At 38.4% G+C, this 20,318-nt stretch overlaps 1 protein-coding gene across 4 annotated transcripts in view; it reads right to left on the bottom strand.

Annotated features, from left to right (window-relative positions):
- The window catches only part of ATP8B (ATPase phospholipid transporting 8B), a 940,482-nt gene that overhangs the window by 106,497 nt on the left and 813,667 nt on the right, over positions 1-20,318 (bottom strand). For 3 of the 4 annotated variants that reach the window (XM_067137969.2, XM_067137970.2, XM_067137972.2), the window contains one exon: positions 17,774-17,969. In XM_067137969.2, the coding sequence (XP_066994070.1) occupies positions 17,774-17,969 (196 nt within the window). The remainder of the gene's footprint in view (positions 1-17,773; positions 17,970-20,318) is intronic. The other variant, XM_067137971.2, reaches the window with a different exon arrangement.

Raw genomic sequence — 20,318 nt, 5'->3', positions numbered from 1 at the left:
TTACTCCTGTTCAATTATTAGCAGAACTTGAAAAGCTAGGAGAAGACGAATCAGGTGACGAAGATACATTATCAGATATAGACGCAATGAGTGATGATGAGGATTTTATTGATATTTAGAAATTTCATGATCCGTATTGAAGTGGGATTACAGTAATTGAAATTAAGAGGATTCCTCCTATTCAATACAAAGATATTTATTAATGTGAATGAGTCATATATCATTCACACGAGTTACTCGTTTCGGCACTAAACTTATGCCATCATCAGCCAACAAGTCAAATCGGGCAAACACACTATAACACCTGCACAGATGAATATGAAATAAAATATGGTACATGATGATGTTGCATTTCAGTTTAAAATCCATTAAAATGACGAACGATGCCTCCATTGTTGTATACCCATGGTGGTTTGTCCAGCTTGTATATGTCTTTAGTTTTCTAAATCTGTTAAAATTATGCTGCGGAGTTTAATATCAGATGAAGTTAACACTGTGTGTTCTGTAGTTTGGTTCCGAAAAATAAACATGCATATGATGAATTTGGTTAGATCCAGAGAATTAATTCCCACTTCAATATTGGTTTTGGAACCTTGAGTAGCCTGAGTGATCGACGGACGGAGTTGGACTGACGGATGCGATCATGAGGTTAAGGGCTTTTATATCTCAACAGTGTGATAATATGTCAGATAGTGATGGTAATTCGGCTGATGAAAATAGGCACACAGTGGACTTCGCACCTACGATAGACACAGTTACTCCTTCAAACAGCCGCGATCAATCTTGCAGCAGAGGACGATCTCTTAGCAGCGGGCAACGTGTTCAAAGAGGAAGCAGACGAGGTGGGAGAGGTCATGAAGTGGTAAATTCTTCTTCATCTGCACCAGGGGATCATTTATGTGGTAAGGATGGAACAACTATTTGGATTGTTATTGGCAGTAGTGGGAACCCCCCCTGGAAGGATGGCTGCTCAGAATGTACTGAAAGAGGCAGCAGGGCCTACTTCTCACGCTAAGCGTAACGTAGAGACTAATAGCAAGGTTAGTGCCTGGCGTTTATTCATTGACGCATCCAAGTTGAAACATATAAAGATGTGCACAGAGACCAAAGCTCGTAGACAGACAATGGATAATAATTGGTCTATTTCTTTGGAAGAATTAGATGCTTTTATTGCTTTGTTATACACCTGTGGAGCTTATAAACTTACTAGTCTAGCTGTAGATCATATGTGGTCTTCTTTATGGGGTCCCCCTGTTTTCACAAAGACTATGGCAAGAAACAGGTTCGAAGAAATTCTAAGGTATTTGCGCTTTGATCTCCGTAAAACTAGATCCACTTGTTTGCAGACAGATAAATTTGCTTTGGCGTCGGCTATTTGGAATAGATTTATTGAGAACTGTCATGCGTGTTATAAACCAGGAGTGAATGTCACAGCTGATGAACAACTCTTCCCCAGCAAAGCTCAGTGCAGATTCACGCAGTATATGGCCAACAAGCCAGATAAATTTGGCATAAAATTCTGGCTACTGGTAGACGTTGATTCTAAGTATGTGTGCAATGGGTTTCCTTATATTGGGAAAGACTAAATGGGACCTGCCAATGAGTCACTGCCTGAAAATGTTGTCATGAAATTTATGGACCCATACTTCATGAAAGGACGTAACGTGACCACTGATAACTTCTTTACTTTGTTAAAGTTGGCTGAGAGACTGAAAAAGAAGAAAACTAGTATTGTTGGAACAATCAATGGAGTGAGAAAGGAAATCCCGGTGTCAATCAAAGCACTATGTATGAATCTCTATGAGACTGTGGTACTTCAGAAGGAAGATCACACTACTCTCACAGTATATCAAGGAAAAGTGAACAAGAATGTGCTTCTGCTAAGCACTCTACACCTAAGCGTTCAAGTCAGTGAAGATAACAAGAAGCTCCCTAGTACTACTGAATTTTGTAACAGAACTAAGTATGGTGTGGATGTAGCTGATCAAATGGCGCGTAAATACACCACTAGAGCTGGATGCCGAAGGTGGCCTGTACATGTATTTTACAACGTACTTGATCTAGCAGCAATAAATTCATGGATACTCTACAAGGAAGTTACGGGACAGAGAATCTCTCGAGATGATTATATTCTTGAAGTAATACAGGAAATAAGATCTGATTTTGTGAAGACAAGATCCTGGTTGATTGAACTCCCTACACTTCAGCCTGAGCCTCAGATTCAGGTTCAATGTGCCAGTCGTAAGCGACGACAATGTCAAGTGAACTCCAATTGTAAATAGAACAAAACCTCTGAGACATGTTCTTCGTGCAACAAAATAGTCTGTGGAAAATGTTCGTGTAAGGTAACAACTTGCGTAAATTGCTTGTCAAGTGCCTAAATAAGCCTGTAAACAAATAGAGACTGTTATTTTTATCATAATTTTTCACAAAGGCATTCAATAGCAAGTCCGCCAAAATATTTCATTGTTACCTATTAGAAGTGAGAGAATATGAACAATTATTAATATTTAACTGATCTGTATACAATACATCCTAACGGTTAACTGTTGTTTTAAAATAAATTATTGAACATTCGCATGTTTCCCAGATCCTGGATCCTAGGTATATGTCAGTAAGCGGCAGCGGTCAAAATGACCGCCTGCGGCCTTTATAGGTATGAGGAATGTTCGGCCGTTCTACTGTTAAGCAGTTTCTAAGTATTCTATGAATATGGCAGCTGCCTGTCATTAGTCACAGCATGCTGGACATGTTTTACATGTTTTTTCATTGACATAATGCATTATTAGTACCTACTTTTAAAAGTAGCATTTCAAATATCCATTAGGTAAAACCACCACCACCACACCACCATCACCACGATCATTTCGGCTAGCCACCAGTAATACAAACAAATAAGACTGAAATGGATATAACACAAACTGTGTAAGAAACCCATCACCAAAAATGCCTTATAGTCAAAGTTTAATTAATGTGGATAAAGAGTCATGTCAGATGGAATTTAATCAGTGTTTGAGAGCTTCAGTATGCCTGGCTGTAGACAAATGTGCATGTAGACCCTTATTCCACACAAGCTAATTCTCTAACATAACTTGTGGAAATTGTGTAGGAGAGAACAGAGACTCTGCCAAATCCCTAACATGGGTAAAAATGTAACATAGACCCTTGTTCGACTGCATACTTCAAATAATAATGTTACTGATGTTATGTACCACTAACTACATTTTAAAGGTAGTTTTCAGAGATACAGAGGTGCTGGAATTTTGTCCTGCAGGAGTACTTTTACGAGCCAATAAATCTATGGACATGAGGCTGGCATTTTTGGCACCTTTAAAATTCCACCGAACTGAGACAGGATAGAATCCGCGAACTTGAGCTCCAAAGGCCAGTGGTCTACTGTCTGAGCTACACAGCCTAACACCCTGAGAATGGAAGCTGCTTCTTTGCCCAAATAGGAAACCATGGTTAATTCACTAAACAAGACTGTAGTTATCATCCTCATCATGAAAGGTTGAAATCTGACCAGTCATGCTGGCTGTGTGTTAAATTACCCACCAGCTTACATTCTATCTAAGGATTTGAGAGATCTATACATAAACCACTTCTAACCATCCCTGAAGAAATGTTCATGGTTTCCCAAATTAAAATGCAAGTACATGCTGAGATAATACATTTCTTTTTTTTTTCTTGCTAGTTGCTTCACGTCGCACCAACACAGATAGATCTTATGGCGACGATGGGACAGGGAAGGGCTGGGAGTGGGAAGGAAGCGGCCGTGGCCTTAATTAAGGTACAGCCCCAGCATTTGCCTGGTGTGAAAATGGGAAACCTTGGAAAACCATCTTCAGGGCTGCCGACAGTGGGATTCGAATCTACTATCTCCCGAATACTGGATACTGGTCGCACTTAAGCGACTGCAGCTATCGAGCTCGGTATAATACATTTCTAAAGGCCTCACTTGCTTCCTTCTTAATCATAGTCCTAATTACTATTAAATACAGCAGTACAGGTTATCACAGAGATTTACAGATACAGTAAACACTTTAGACAGATGGCCATGATGTTCTATGCTCCAAAATAGACCAGCTCTCTTAAGGTCATTTGATCACAGTGACCCAATGGGGCTTAGCCATGCATTAATCTGAGTGACCTCCTCTTCAGTGCTGGAGGATGCTGCATTCCCCACTTGTGTGCACAGGTTTACATTGAAACCATCAAACACAGAATTACCACCACACTGAAGAAATACATTCATTGCTGTTGTCCTGTCATACCGGAAAAATTCATAATGGGCAAGCACACCCTCTCTTTTCTCAATCATGAAATAAAATTTGGGGAAACCACGGTTCTGGCTACTAACAATCAGTATTGTGCTTGCTGCTCCTGAGAAGCTATTGAAATAATGAAGTAATATAAATGTTCAAAAAGGAATGGAGAGGGGCTAGAGACTGGAGGGTTTGGCAACCTCTGTTTGCCTAGAGACAAAGCGCGACCAATATACGAGAGAGGGAAACTGGTACTACTGCCACCACCTAACCTTCTCACTGTTAAATAAGTACATGTGCCCACCCTCATGTTCTTTCATCCTGACAAGGGCTAATGAGGAGTAGTTGAAATGTCAACGTATAGTGAAACCCCAATAAAACTTGTCAGCTTAATACACCATTCTGCATAATGTGTGTTTTTCTCTCATGATTAGGTAGATATCATATATAAAACCTTTTTCAACCACACTGTTTTTAACCAGTCCATGTACAGATCTTCTTTCATCCGCCCCTTTTCCTGCAATCTCACTTGCATCCCTATGGCATTGTTTTTTCCTCAAAAATTACATTGTCTCCATCACCAGTGATATACAACATTACAGTACAACGCTGTTTTTCTGCCCCTGCAATTTGAACTTGAATGTTTTTTTCACCTGCTTTGCTGACTGTATTTTCCTAAGGCATTTAAAAAAATACAGGAGTTTCATCAGCATTTCCTATTGCTCCCATGCTATTGCGAGCAGTTTCTCCTGGCACGTTTCGGGTAGCCACTGGGCCAATGACGTTCTTCTGCGAATCACCAACTCATGTTGTGCCATAAAACACCTTGCCCAACCGTAACTTGCTTAAAACTGACTTTCAGGAATTTCCATTCTTTCGTTCTTCAAACTGTAGCATTTCAACTGAAACAGAAAATCCACCTGCTGGTGTTTCACTTATGTACTCCATTTGATTGTTTTCTAGTTCTGGATATTGCCCTTTTTTCCTGCAAAAGACTTGCCATTTCTTTGACTTTTTTTTAAGTGCATCTTTAACTAAAATCCAATGCCGGACAATCTTTTCATTAACATAAAATTTCCTTCCCGCTTCTCTATTACCATTTTCTTTGGCATAACATGCCACTTGTAATTTAAATTTTGAAGTGTAACATGACCAATGTTCCTCAATTTATAGCGGTCAACTGCCATGCAGACAACAAATGCTACTAGGTACCATACTTTCACCACCCTCAGACCCTCAACTAAGGCTGTATCTGATACCGTTAGGCAAGCAGTGAATACTAAGGAATGTACGACATTGCCACATTTCACAGAACGAAGCTACGTACTTTGAGTCTACAACAGAATTTTTAAAAAAAATGTTTCCCCAAAAATGTTGTTTCAAAATTCAGGTGCGGGTTATACACGCGAGCGGCCTATTCACGTGAAAATAATGTAACATGTCCATTTCATATTTCCAATTACTTAACACATATTAATTTTGACTGTCGAAGACAGGCTTACGTACTAGTAATAATGTTATTTATTTATTTTTATGACTCAGTAACTACTTTTACAGTTTTTGGAGACACCGACACACCAGAATTTTGTCCCAGAATTATTTTATGTGCCAGCAAATCTACCTTGGTTAAAGTTAGTTTAATGATTGTTATAATAATCAAGATGATAATTGCAGGCAGATAAATTGGGGGACAACAGAGGGCACAAATCCCTACTAATAACTCTGCCCGTGGGAACACTCTCATGGAATTAATTATTTGCAGTATGAGCAGTGGCAGGGTCCTGTGGAAAAAATGCAAAATCATGCTCTCTGTTAGTTAATTCTCTGAGAAAGGGGTTAGTATGTTATGGTGTTCACATAAATAACAGAATCAACCATATTCTTAAAAATAGAGTCCTAGATTCTTACACCACTGATGGCACACCATACACTGATTTTTGCATTATGGAAGAGAACTTACTTCATATACAAAGTCAGGTTTAACAGGATTCCAATAATGACTGTTTTGTATACACACGCATAACCATGGATGTGGAACCAGGCTTCATCCAAGAAGAATATTAAATGTGGGTCTATTTGTCCACTGTATACATTTTTCAGACTCCACTCACAAAATGTGCACTTATGTACAGGATTACCTGGTTGAGGAGCATGTGTCATAGTAATTTTATATGGCTTTAAGTGAAATAATCTAGTGCCCTTTGCACAGACTCATATGAAATTCCCACTTGTGCAAAATGCAAAGTGATTTTTTAGGATAATTTTCCAAATGATGATCAATGTCATCTAATTTTTCTTTGGTGAGGACCCTACACTACTTTTTTGGTTTCTTAGGCTGGATACTTCCAGTTTCCTGAAATTTATTATGACGACTATAGGCAGTTTTATGACTTTGAACTTCTGCACTTCAGGAATCTTTCTTGAAACAAGCTGACTGAGTTACCAAATATTAATCATACATAAAGACATACTGCACTGTTAAAAATGCATGAGCCAGAACACTCTTTATGACTCATTACAAAATTAAGAAAAAAACACCCCCCCCCCCCACTCACTCACTCACTCACTCACTCACTCTCAGGAACAGCTGAAATACGACTGCAGCATTAGTCATACAGTATGTACAAGGTCAGCTAGTAGGGATGCGTGTGCACACAAAACAGGCTAAGGTCAGGGAACAAAACATGTGATGGCATACGGCACCATCCTCTTCCCGTGCGCAACAAACGAGCGGAGAACTCCCCCATAGGAAAAGTACCACTTGGACTGGAGTAAAGCATATCTGATCACTCTGAATGTACGGTAATAGTAAAGAACAAATAATTGAAATATCAATTCAAACATGGAAAGATTAGGAACATGTAATAGGATAAACACAATAACAGATCAGTATCAGAGGAGGGAGCAACAGAAAAGGAGACAAGGACAAACATGAAAACACAAACGGACAATGACAAGAAAGCTGAAATAAACTCATCGGGAGACTGAGAAGAAACGGATGAAGAATAATATCTGGAAGTGAGGAGGAAAGAACCTGTCTATTTTGAGAGAGGCATGTATGAAGGTATGGAGATTATTTTTGCCCTTTTGTGTTTTCATGTTTGTCCTGTCCTCTTTTCCGTTATTGACTTGTCACTGTGTTTATCATATTATGTGTTCTTACCTTTCTGTACATCACAAAGGATTTAGTAAGTGCTATCTCTCATAAGTAGGCCATGAAACATCCTCCAGTCACTTTCATTATAAACTAAAACTACTATGACCAAGTATTAACAGCCGAGATAATGATCACTTGATATCATATGTTGGTCATAACAGCCTACACCCATGTATTACATCCTTTTACTCCTTAATGGACATGTTCTCTGCACCACATCACACATCAGTATCTAAACAGGGACAGTAATACAAGAAGTTCCCTTTGCATGCATAAACTACACATACAAGCAGATGCTATAAGTAAAGAACTACATGTGACACACAGTAGAACAAGCACATCAGTACCAGCCAATAAAGGCAAGACAAAGAACAGAGACAGAGAGATAAGGCTGTTACAATGTTACAACATAAAAAGCAAGACATATAATATTCACATGAAAGAAATACAGATTCCAAGTAAAGATGTTTTTCCTGGTGAGAAAAACAGAACCTTAATTATCCGTGCTATTAGAGAAAGAGTGCTGACCAGAGAGTTAAAAAAAACATGCAATAAAAACAGCGTATTATTTGTTTTAAACTGTCCATGAGATATAATAAACTGTTATGTTGAGTCAGAGATACTACAGATAACAAGTCCAGTTTTCCTTTAAGACCCCACACTAATGAAGACATTCACAAACCAATACTAAGTACAACTATTGTTAATGTATGAAGTTGTATTTCATAGCAGTGTAGCAGACAAGTCATCTGATAGATGCTAACAACTAAATTACATTTCACTAATGGTGCATTTATTAGCATGACTATAGTAATGAGATATGAAGAAGCCATTTATAAATGTTGCCTTGTCAAATGCATAACAAAGGGAGCGTTTCAGCTAGTCAACACCGTAACAAACGGCATTCAACTTGTTTTGGGCTGGAAGTAAGTTAGCCTACTGCAAAACTAATCAAAAGGTATATGCAAACACATTTCAACAGACTTGCAAACAGATAAAATTGAAGTAAATCAAATGTAAGTTGTTTACGCACTGGAAGATACTGAGATACTATATACTATAGTATCATGAGTTCCATTACTATTGGTATGTATATGTACTGAACTGTTCCTGAATGTGAATAAACAAGAAATTATTTTCTGGGCTTGTAGGCCATGGCCGAGTTGGGTTAGTAACTTGTAATGTTTCACCGGAAATTGTGCTTGGCATTCTCAAGGGGTCTGCTCCTTCTTATGGTCAGAAGTAGAACCCAATTTGACCAGGGTCTACAAGCCAGGAAGATAAATTCTTCTTTATTCATTAAGATGCTACCTTTGAAAGCCTAAACTGTGAAACTGTTCCTGAATATGCTTCATTATGATTATTATTAATAATTGCTTTCTGTCTATGACAATAGCTAATATGTAGTAACTTGTTCATTAAAACAAGAGCCACCTTGATTAATAAAGATAATCCAACATGAAAGAAATTCAATACTTTCAGGCCCAGTTCTGTACAGAACTATTAGTCTACATTCTATCAAATACTGCAGTTTTAAGGGTATATAGTGCATTCTCAAAGAGCATTCTTGTCGAAAAAATGAGGTCTAGCGTTCATCTGTTCGCTCTAAATACATACTGCTTTTCCTCGAGTTTAGGTTCAACAAATTTTCTGATTTTTCTCTCTAGGATGGTCTCGTATATTTTTAACCCATGGGAGAGAAGGATTACACCTGTATAGTTGTTACATTTCTTTCGGTCACCTTTTTTAAATAGTGGAATAATCACTCCTTGCATCCAGTCATTGGGGATTTCATTTTCTCCCCAAATTTTATTTAGTATTCTGTACAACCATTGTATTCCAGGTTCTCCAAGTGCTTTGATCATGTCCATACTGAATTCATCCAATCCTGCACACTTGTTGTTTTCATTTTACATATTGCTGTCTTTACTTCCAGCCAGGTCAAACTTTCTACATTATAATGTATAGGGTTTAGAGGGTCATCTTGTGTGTCGTCAGTTGTATTACAGTTCAGTAAGTGATTGAAATATCTACTGAACTCCTGTAATATTTCATTTTCATTTCTAGTTATCTCTCCGTTTGGAAGTTCTACTGTGCTGATATTACTATTATCATTTATTTTGTTTTTAACAACGCTATAGAGGAGCTTTTTGTGTTTGTCTTGCCCTATTCTACTGGTAAGATCTTCTTTGCATTTCCATTTCTCATGTCAACTATTCTTTTGACCTGTAATCTTTTTTCTCGGTAAAATGATAGTTTATACTCGATTTCACTTGGATTTCCTCACACTCTGACATGATACAATACTCTTCTTGTGCCATTTCTAGCTTTGACAGCAGACTTTACATTCTCATTCAACCATGTTGTTTCTTTGGATTTTCTTATTTGGCTCTGCCTTCCACATACTCGCTCAAGCTGTCTTCATCAATACTCTCCTCAGGTTATCCCATTCCTCATTTGCAGATCTCAGATTTTCTTTTGGTAATATCTTCCGAACATTTCCTAAAACATTTCCTCCACCCTTGGTTCAGAAAGTCTCCAAGTTTTTATTTTTGGTGTTCTTTTGTTGTAGACTTTAGGAGGTTTTCTCTTTGTGATATCTGCAACCAACAGCCTGTGGTCTCCATCCAAATTTTCACTAGGAATTACTTTGACATCATTTAAAATCTTCCAAACTTCTTGGTCAGTGAGTATATAAGCAATCACAGTTCCACGTCGATTGTCCCAACTATATCTTGTTATCTTATGCGTGTTCCTTTTCTTGAACCAAGTGTCACTTACAACCATATTGTTCCTCATACAAAGATCTAGAAGATGTTCGCCCTCTGTCGTCCTATTCCCCATTCCATGAGGATCCAGGGAGGATTCATAGCCCAGTCTGTCTGATCCAACCTGGGCATTAAAATCACCCATTACTACCACTTGTACCATTAAAGATCTAATGTGGGCAACTCCAAATGCGCTTGTCGTGGCCAATTTTTGGTCAACCAATGTTTAAAATTTCCTTGTTTAATTTTTGTCTCTCTTACTTTGTACTTCTGACACGATAAATAAATAAATATAACAGTCCATATGTTCTTTCAAGTTGGACAGAAAGGCTTCTTTTTCTTCATTTGAACATCCTGATTGTAGAGCATAGACCTGGATTATATTATATTTGTCTCAATTCCAATTTACTGACACTTTAATTATTCTGTCACTGACAAATTCAATCTGGCTATAAACATCAATATCTTTATGAAGTATAAAGCCCACTCTCATTTCTTGACTCCAAGTAATTTCCAGACCAGTACAGTATATAGTCTAGATGGAGGTGTCTTATTCCTGTTGCCTTCCATTTGGTTTCACTCATCCCCATGATAAGAATTTCCCTCCTTTCCATCATATCAACTATTTCTTCAGTTTTATTTGTCAGTGTTAGAATATTCAAGGTTCCAATCCGGCAACTGAGTCTTGATTTGGGTTTCGTAGCTGGTGAAGCTTCAGGCTGCACCTACGCACCTAGCTGTTGTCGTTGTCTTGAATTCTTCGATCCGAGGCTCGTATTTGTCTTGAAAGCGATTGCAATTACTCTCCAACTGACTTGCTAGGCCTAACGTTAACGAAGATTTTCTGTCAGGTTATCTCCCTAAGCCTTTAGCAGTCCCCTGCCACATCTGCAAGGCAGTAGTTTCCTGTTGAATTTATGTGTCATTTCCTAAACAAAGCTTCAACAAGCCCCCTAAGGGTGCACTCCTCTGCCCATAGCCATTGGTTCTCCCTAGTTTGTCAGGCTTGGTAACGGCTGCCCACATACAGTAGCAGGATGTACCTAACCTGATCTGGTATAAGAATAGAACAGTTATAGTTGTATGATACTGAGAAGGCATATGATCATGTATCACGCAAGCACATATGAGAATGTCTGAGACGTACTGGCATGCCAGATAAGATTATAGCTCGAGAAAAACAACTGGAGCTGGAGCGAAGAAATGATGATGATGATGATGATGATGATAAAACAACTATGATAAAGATGTTGATTCCCATAGGGAACCTGAAATATTTGTTCCGAATGAGTAAATTTATAATACCAATATAGTTTGTCCGTTATTGGACATTATACATTTTCCAGCTAACTCATTCCTGGTTGCCAGCATTTCACCCCAGCGTGCAAAGTTGGGCTCATCAGTTGGTAAATAGGACACCTACCAAGACGCATGGCTAATGCATATCATGGATGCCATTGCGCAGGCTACTTGGAGCCACCGGCAGTGCCAATGCACTATGAGAGACTGTCCATTTTCAAAAATTGATGCCTGCCTGGCCATCAGATGATAAAGATGTTCCATCTCACCCCATAACATAACATCATCAGCAAATGTAAGTGCATTTGTTGTCTGATCCTTCATTTTCACTGCTTTTATAACCTCATCCATAACAGTAATGAAGAGAAGTGGTGATAGATAACTTCCTTCTTGGACTCCGCTCTTGGTTTCAAAACATCCTCAAAAATTGTCATGTTTTTAGACTCCAATATTATCACAAATATTGTCAAGTAATAGCATACTACATTTTATATTATAATAGTTGTTTAACGTTCTCTAATACATTTTACACGACATAGTTTCCAGTCAGGTACCTGATCTATTCTTAAGATGAAAAATATGGCTGATGATGCCTACTATTGATAGGCAAAACATATACCATCTAATATATTAATTTCATGTCAACAATTTTTATAAGGACAATGTCCTAATTTTTAAGATTGTATTGTATTGAATAGGTGGATGAATAATAAAACATACAAGTGTTATTTAATACAACCACGTTGTTTCCAAGGAGTTCCTCGCCTGTCAAATGGGAGTGGGACTCCATTACTCCCATATGTCCGAGGCTTGCTTAACATGTTCTGAGCTCGGTAAATTCATGAAGCAGGATGCTACCCTACTTGTACATACTCCAGGTGAGAATCTCTCCTCTAACGGGTTAGGGACCACCAGTGGATTGATAGCCCTAGCCGCCTGAGCACAAGGAGGGCCATGACTCAGAATATGTCCGAGATGCCCATTTCCATTCCATAGCAACTGGTATCCCGACTCTCAGGACCACTTACTAGGCCACTCAGCTGTTGCCCATGGTTCACGAACTAGGATGCGACTACAGTAAGCAACACCATGAACCACAGCTGTAGCATCTTGCTAAAAATAATAACTTTAAAATCGCTATTGGATATTACTATTGAATAAATTGAATATTATTGAATACATCGACTTGTCTCCTGAGGAATATTTAGAAAACGTCAGTGCGACAGATTGTTTTGGTTACATTCTACAATATTTCTTAAGAATATTTTAAAATGCACGCTTTAAATAACAACTAGAGTACAAGCATTCTTTGTAAAAACTTTGTTAAAAACGGTTAGCGGCTGATTGTAGCTTGATTTGAGTTTCTGTGTACTGATCGTGTTTGTTGTTGAGCTGTAGCTCAGGAGGTGGAAGAGAAAAGGGACCTTGCTGACTATTGGTTTTGGTTTTACTCATTCAGGACAAATATTTCAAATTCCCTATGGGAATCAACATCTATATCTTCAAATTCCCTATGGGAATCAGCATCTATATCTTTTGTCAAATTGTCCAAGTGCTGGAAGAACCTTAATATAAATAAATATCCTTGTACATATTAAATTCCATTTATCCTCCTTAATATCTAAAAAATTTCCCTCAACACTTTCTTAATTCATGTCTATTTTCATTTTTAAACCTGTACCTGTAGATCACTTCACGTAACAGTTCCATTTATTAGTATCCTTAATATACTGAAAATTTACCTCAACATACTCTCGGGGTTTGATGTTAAAAATTTTGACTTTCTGGAAACTCTTAGGCCCATGAAAACAACACTTTTGAAAAATAAATGTGATAGAAAGGAAGATATTAAAATTAGGACTATTAGGCAGTACCATATGGCTGATAAACGATGCATGCAGGAGTTTTTAAAAAGTAACTATGATAGGTGGAAAACGGTAAATAAAAATGTAAACAGACTCTGGGTTGGGTTTAAAGCAATTGTTGAGGAATGTAAAAACAGGTTTGTCCCTTTAAAGGTGGTAAGGAATGGTACAGATACACTATATTACAACAGAGAAGTAAAGAGACTAAGATGGAGGTGCAGGTTGGAAAGAAATAGAGTTAGAAATGGCTTTGGGAGTAAGGAGAAATTGAAGGAACTTACTAGGAAATTGAATCTAGCAAAGAAGTCAGCTAAGGACAACATAACGGCAAGCATAATTGCAGGTCATACAAATCTTAGTGAAAAATGTAAAGGAGGACATTCCAGGAATCATTAATGAACAAGAGGAGTGTGTATGTGAGGATCTTCAAAAGGCAGAATATTCGGTGAGCAGTATGTAAAGATTGTTGGTTACAAGGATAATGTCCAGATAGAGGAGGTGACTAATACTAGAGAAGTATTAAAATTTACCTATGATAGCAATGACATTTACAGTAATATACAAAAGTTGAAAACTAGAAAAGCAGCTGGAATTGATAAGGTTTCAGGGGATATACTAAAGACAATGGGTTGGGATATAGTACCATATCTGAAGTACTTATTTGATTATTGTTTGCATGAAGGAGCTATACCAAATGAATGCAGAGTTGCTATAGTTGCCCCTGTGTATAAAGGAAAGAGTGATAGACATAAAGCTGAAAATTACAGGCCAGTCAGTTTGACATGCAGTGCATGTAAGCTTTGGGAAAGCATTCTTTCTAATTATATAAGACATGTTTGTGAAATTAATAACTGGTTCGATAGAAGGCAGTTCAGGTTTAGGAAAGGTTATTCCACTGAAGCTCAACTTGTAGGATTACAGCAAGATATAGGAGACATCCTGGATTCAGAGGTCAAATGGACTGTATCGTGATTGACCTAGCTAAGGCATTTGATAGGGTAGATCATGGAAGACTACTGGCAAAAATGAGTGCACTTGGACTAGACAAAAGAGTGACTGAATGGGTGGCTATGTTTCTAGGAAATAGAACTCAGAGAATTAGAGTAGGCAAATCTGTATCTGACCCTGTAATAATTAAGAGGGGAATTCTTCAAGGCAGTTTTATTGGACCTTTATGTTTTCTTATATATATAAATGATATGTGTAAAGAAGTGAAATCAGTGATAAGGCTTTTTGCAGATGGTGTTATTCTGTACAGAGTAATAAATAAGTTACAAGATTGTGAGCAACTGCAAAATGACCTCGATAATGTTGTGAGATGGACAGAAGGCAATGGTCTGATGATAAACAGGGTTAAAAGTTGGGTGTTGAGATTCCCAAATAGGAAAAGTACTCTCAGTTTTAATTACTGCATTGATGGCATGAGAGTTCCTTTTGGGGACCATTGTGAGTACCTAGGTATTAATATAAGCAAAGATCTTTATTGGGGTAATCACATAAATATGATTGTAAATAAAGGCTACCGATCTCTGCACATGGTTATGAGGGTATTTACGGGTTGTAGTAAGAATGTAAATGAGAGGGCATATAATCTCTGGCAAGACCCCATCTAGGGTATGGTTCCTGTGTATAGGACCCTCACCAGGATTACTTGATTCAAGAACTGGAAAAAATCTAAAGAAAAGCAGCTGGATTTGTTCTGGATGATTTCTGACAAAAGAGTAGCATTTAAAAAATGTTGCAAAGTTTGGGCTGGGAAGACTTGGGAGAAAGGAGACGAGCTGCTTGACTAATAAGTGGTATGTAATATTAAAATATCAATATATATATTTTAAATGTTCCACCTGTTCAATACAATATTTCTTATAATTATGACTTATACATTATTATTAACATTCTAATTGGGACATGTTTTGCCCTATATATTAGGCATCATCAGCCAATAACTCACACCTCAAAATCATCTATTTCACTACCACAGTTCACTTGTAACTTCACCAGTGTCTCCAAAGCAACCTGACTGGAATGTGAGATGATGTGCATAGTGTTGCACGCACAATATCAGTCAGTCATGGTGCGATAGTGGGAAACTGATTCACTGTAGAAGAAAATGTTCAAATATGTTTTCGTTGATAGTGTTGAGGTGACGTTGGATCCCAAAGGGAATTATATTCCATCTATTATTGTGCTGTGTAGACGACTTTCCCTATGTTTAATATGACTGACTGTCCACAGTCTGCCATAAACAAATACTGTAAAGTGTCCTTTAAAACTACTTAGAGAATTAGAAAAATGATACTTTTATAACAGTGTACAAACAGGGCATATAAAAAGGTGAGCTTAAAGAAAACAAAATTACTTATAAATATCAACGCATGGAAAATGCACGTTATTTGGTGTACTTCTCAGTGTGCTCAATGTCACAAGATTTTCAGACTGGTTTTCCAATGTGTCCTTAAACATAATTCTTGAACAAAAAGAAAAGTAATATCAATTTGGCAATTTATGCATTGGTATGACATTTTCGTTGAATCATTCTATACATATACAGATAGATCACTACAAATGAACTTCCATTTACTGTATATATGTAGATGACGGGGCTGAAAAATTGTGGTGTAATATAATGCTTGGGGTTACAGCAGATGGTAGGAAACTTCCTACCTCCATTATCTTCGAAAGGAAACCCTTGCCAAGGGCAACTTTCCCAAAGAGCCTTGCTGAAGAAGAAAGTACCAGTGGTGCCAGACAGTTTTCGTAGTCACTTTGATGACACCTGGAAAAACAAGTTGCTCCAAATAAACGCCCACACTGCAATAATTCTGGATGGGGTAACTTCCATACATCATTTGGAAATCTTGTGTTTGAAACTCTATGCAGATAACATGTCTTGTTTTGTTTTTGTTTGCTAGTTGCTTTACGTCGCACCGACACAGATAGGTCTTATGGCGACGATGGGACAGGAAAGGGCTAGGAGTGGGAAGGAAGCGGCCGTGGCCTTAATTAAGGTACAGCCCATTTGCCTGGTGTGAAAACGGGAAACCACGAAAAACCATTTTCAGGGCTGCTGACAGTGGGGTTCGAACCTACTATCTCCCGAATACTGGATACTGGCCGCACTTAAGCGACTGCAGCTATCAAGCTCAGTACATGTTCCTTGTTAACGACTCCTCAATTTAAATAAAAATGCTGATATTATAACCGAATATGACCTTGTATCACTAAAATGAGTAAAATATGACCAAAACAATAAAAATGGCTGAAATATGTATTCATATGCAACATCAAATTGCTTTAAATGTTGTCAGGGACCCATCATTCACACTTATTTTTCAGATTTCAGGTAAAATGAGCTCAGGAAAGAAATGAGACTTTTCCTTAACTTCCAAACCTTTGTTATAATCAAGATGAGTGTGTTTGTTTTTGGCAGCCTAAACAGTCCTCATCTCTCCAATCTTTCTTTCACATCCAATAACAAACCCTCTCCATCTCCTGGCAAGATAAATATGTTCATCAGAAACAAGTTGTCATATATGACACCTGAAAGCGACAGTGCTGATAGCAGTGGGGGCTTGTTTATGATTAGTTGTGCTGCGTACTGATTCACGGTATTTCGTTAGTTGATTCTCCACTTCTTCATATGTGTGGGCATCAATGATGACACATGCAATCTACAGACTGTAAACTAAGCTTTTTGAACCTCATTCCATTCTTGAGAAAGCTTACCTCACTTAGTAGAATGAGTAACCATGTGATTTCTTAACATTAAGAGTGCAATATTCAAAATGAAATAATGAATTGTACACTTTTGGACATAAATTTGATTAAGTGACAGAAAATTCTGAAGCCCAATGAACAATTCAAATGAAGCAATAAGTGGTGATCTGCATGGCCTTCCACTTTTAATTGTCTATACCATGAAAATGACAGCCTGCAGTTTGGGATGAATCAATTTTCAGTCCAAAAGTATAGAAGTATGACTATATGCAAATCAAGAATTTGAATTTGAACAGGAATATCTTAACAATTATATAAGCACAGATATCATAAAGCAAGTATAGCGAGAACATTAATCACTGCATTTCAGTAACTTTTCTGTTGACTCCACTGTGTTGAAATTTCTTCTACCTAAGCTATATTTTCTAAATGAGAAATGTAAAAGATGTGTTGATATTTCTTTAGCTGTAATTTAAATGATATAGTCATCAATTTTAAGCTTCAATACTAAAATATAATCAGTCACACAAACACACACAGACAAATACAAGAATGTTTGCAAGCACTACATTTAAAGCTCAACTCCAACCAACACCAATGAAACAGCTAAGCTAAAGCACGGATAATTAGGTTTAAACCATAAAATGATATACGATTCGTCTTCCCATCTCTCTCTGCCATCCTGTTCTTTGTCCACGCTACCTGTTTTGATCCCACCTGAAAGTGACAATGCTGACAGCAGTGGGGGCTTGTTGGTGATTAGTTATACTGCGTATTGATTCACGGTATTTCACTAGTTGATTCTCCACTTCTTCATAGGTGTGGGCATCAACGATGAAAATGTCTAACATTTCATCAGTAAGCAGCTGGCAGGAGTAACCTATATTGACTGCAGTCTCTGAAAATAAATAACAGTAACATGTAGAATAACATTCAAATAAAATAACACATAAAGGGTTGTTGAATAATGAGGACAATAATAAAATATGAAAACGATACCCCAGATACTCTATGAGGGAATCCAGGGCCAAAGAGTGAGCAGTAAAAGTAGCAAATTAGATTCTGGGGGTGCCATACCTAGTGTGGACATCAAGGACCAGTCGAAGGGTCCCTTGTCTCGAAGAGCTTTTATATAGGAACTCCATTATGTCCAGATACTTACTAGAGTTTGCGAACAGATTTAGCTCACAAAAACTCTGAGCAAACACACTGTCAGAATTCTTGCAACTCAAGAGATACTCTATGTATCCCATTAGAAGATATCTCAACAGTATATGGATACCAGATGTTCAAATCCAAGGCTAATTTAGTTAATTTATTCATACATCCATTGTGGATTCTGTAGTGGACTTTAAAGCCATTTCTCCCCATCTGTCAACTCTTACTATCAAGTGTACTAACAAGGCTTACACCTTAATCAATGTCCATGTTCCCATCAGTCAAGACAACTCCAGCAATCCTAAGAAAGTTGAGACCTCCTTCACTCAACTTGATAATGTCCTGACTGGAATTAAGACTACAATCACACTTTTAGGTGACTTCAATGCCCAGGTGGGTAGGAGCGAAAGTCGAGATACCCCATAGGTAGAACCCTACACGGATACACAAAATATTATCCGAATTCGCTCTGAATCCGCACTTCCTTCATCTGCACGCACAGACCCCTACAGTGACAGGTTTATGATGGATTTTCTCTAGTGACACTTACCAAAATATTGAACAGTTCTCTTTTGGAACCTTTGTTCCTACCTTTCACTAATTGTGGGCAGGATCCAGTTAGGCTTGAGTCAGATTTACAGCTTTATGGACTCATGGCTCTTTTACAGGGTGTCTCAAACCTTTTAGGTCAAATTGAAACAGGCGATAGTGGGTCCACAAACTATTATATTGAGATAGGGAACCAATCTTTGGAAATGCATATTTATTGTGTTATGGACATACACAGCGTACACCGCATAACAACAACGTATCTCATAGAAATTTTTCTAAGTGATGACCACCAGTCTCAATGCATGCATTGCAATGCCGCACTCTCTCAAAGATCCCTGGTGTCTGTTGTACCATGAGACGGGCAGCTTGGACCCCAGCAAGCTAGTCTTCATCTGTTTCTATGGGGGTTTCATACACCAATGATCTGGCGTAACCCCAGAGGAAAAAGTCCAGAGGTGTGAGATCTAGCGATTGAGCTGGCCATGGGACAGGACCTCCCCTTCCAATCCAACGATGTGGGTACGTGTTGTTCAGGTGCTTGTGGGCATTAATATCGAAGGGGCTGGTGTACCATCATGTTGAACCCACAACAACACGGACAACAAGGGGTAGAGTCTCCAGGAACTGCAGCAGCACATCTTGCAGGAATACCAGATAACATGGACCAGTCAAATGGGGAGGCAGCAAGTAAGATCCTATTAGGTGATGTTGGACAATGCCCGCCCATACGTTGACAGAGAATCGTTGCTAGTGGCCACCGATATGAGTGGCGTGGGGACTGTCCTCACTCCAGACATGGCTGTTGCAACTGTTTAAAACACCATCATGGATGAATAAGGCCTCATCTATGAGCAATCCAAATGTACAAAGTTTGGCACTACAGCAATGCGGTCGATAATCCATTGAGAGAAGTGAACGCGGGGCTCAAAAATCTTTGGTCCCATTCTTTATGATAGGGGTGTAATACCTGTTCCACCAGAACTCTCCACACTGTATCCTCTGAAGTATGCGTTTCACAGACAAGTTGACAGATGCTCATTTCTGGGTAGTTGGCCACACGATCCAACACCATCTCCTCAAAGTCTGGTGTTCGAACATGTCTTTGGCGGGAACCTTGGCTGGCTCTCTGTGGCATGAACAACCCTGTCTCTCCTAAGTTGGTATAAATAGAGATAATCTTCTTCCAATTAGGATGACGCTTGTTGGGAAAGTGTTCTCTGTACATTCATACTGCTTTACGGGCACTACATCTTGCTGCACCTTAGATTAAATGCATGTCTGCCAACTCCAGTGACTAGTTACGTTCCATCTTTGACTACATGTCATGCACTGAACACATTAACACACCTCATGATGGACACATTACAAGCTGTCTGATGCAATGGACAATTGACACCATGGATAGCGGTGTGTGTGAGGCACAGGTTAATGCGCTGATACAATGCATGCGGTCGTCACATGACACACGTGCTATGAGCTAAGTTGTGTATAATATGTCTGTTTGCTGGTCAGGAGTGTATGTAATTTATCAGCCGCC

The sequence above is a fragment of the Anabrus simplex genome, chromosome 1 (genome assembly GCF_040414725.1).
Source record: "Anabrus simplex isolate iqAnaSimp1 chromosome 1, ASM4041472v1, whole genome shotgun sequence".
NCBI lineage: Eukaryota > Metazoa > Arthropoda > Insecta > Orthoptera > Tettigoniidae > Anabrus > Anabrus simplex.
The sequence above is the reverse complement of the archived record's forward strand: the minus strand, read 5'-3'. Positions and strand labels throughout refer to the sequence as shown.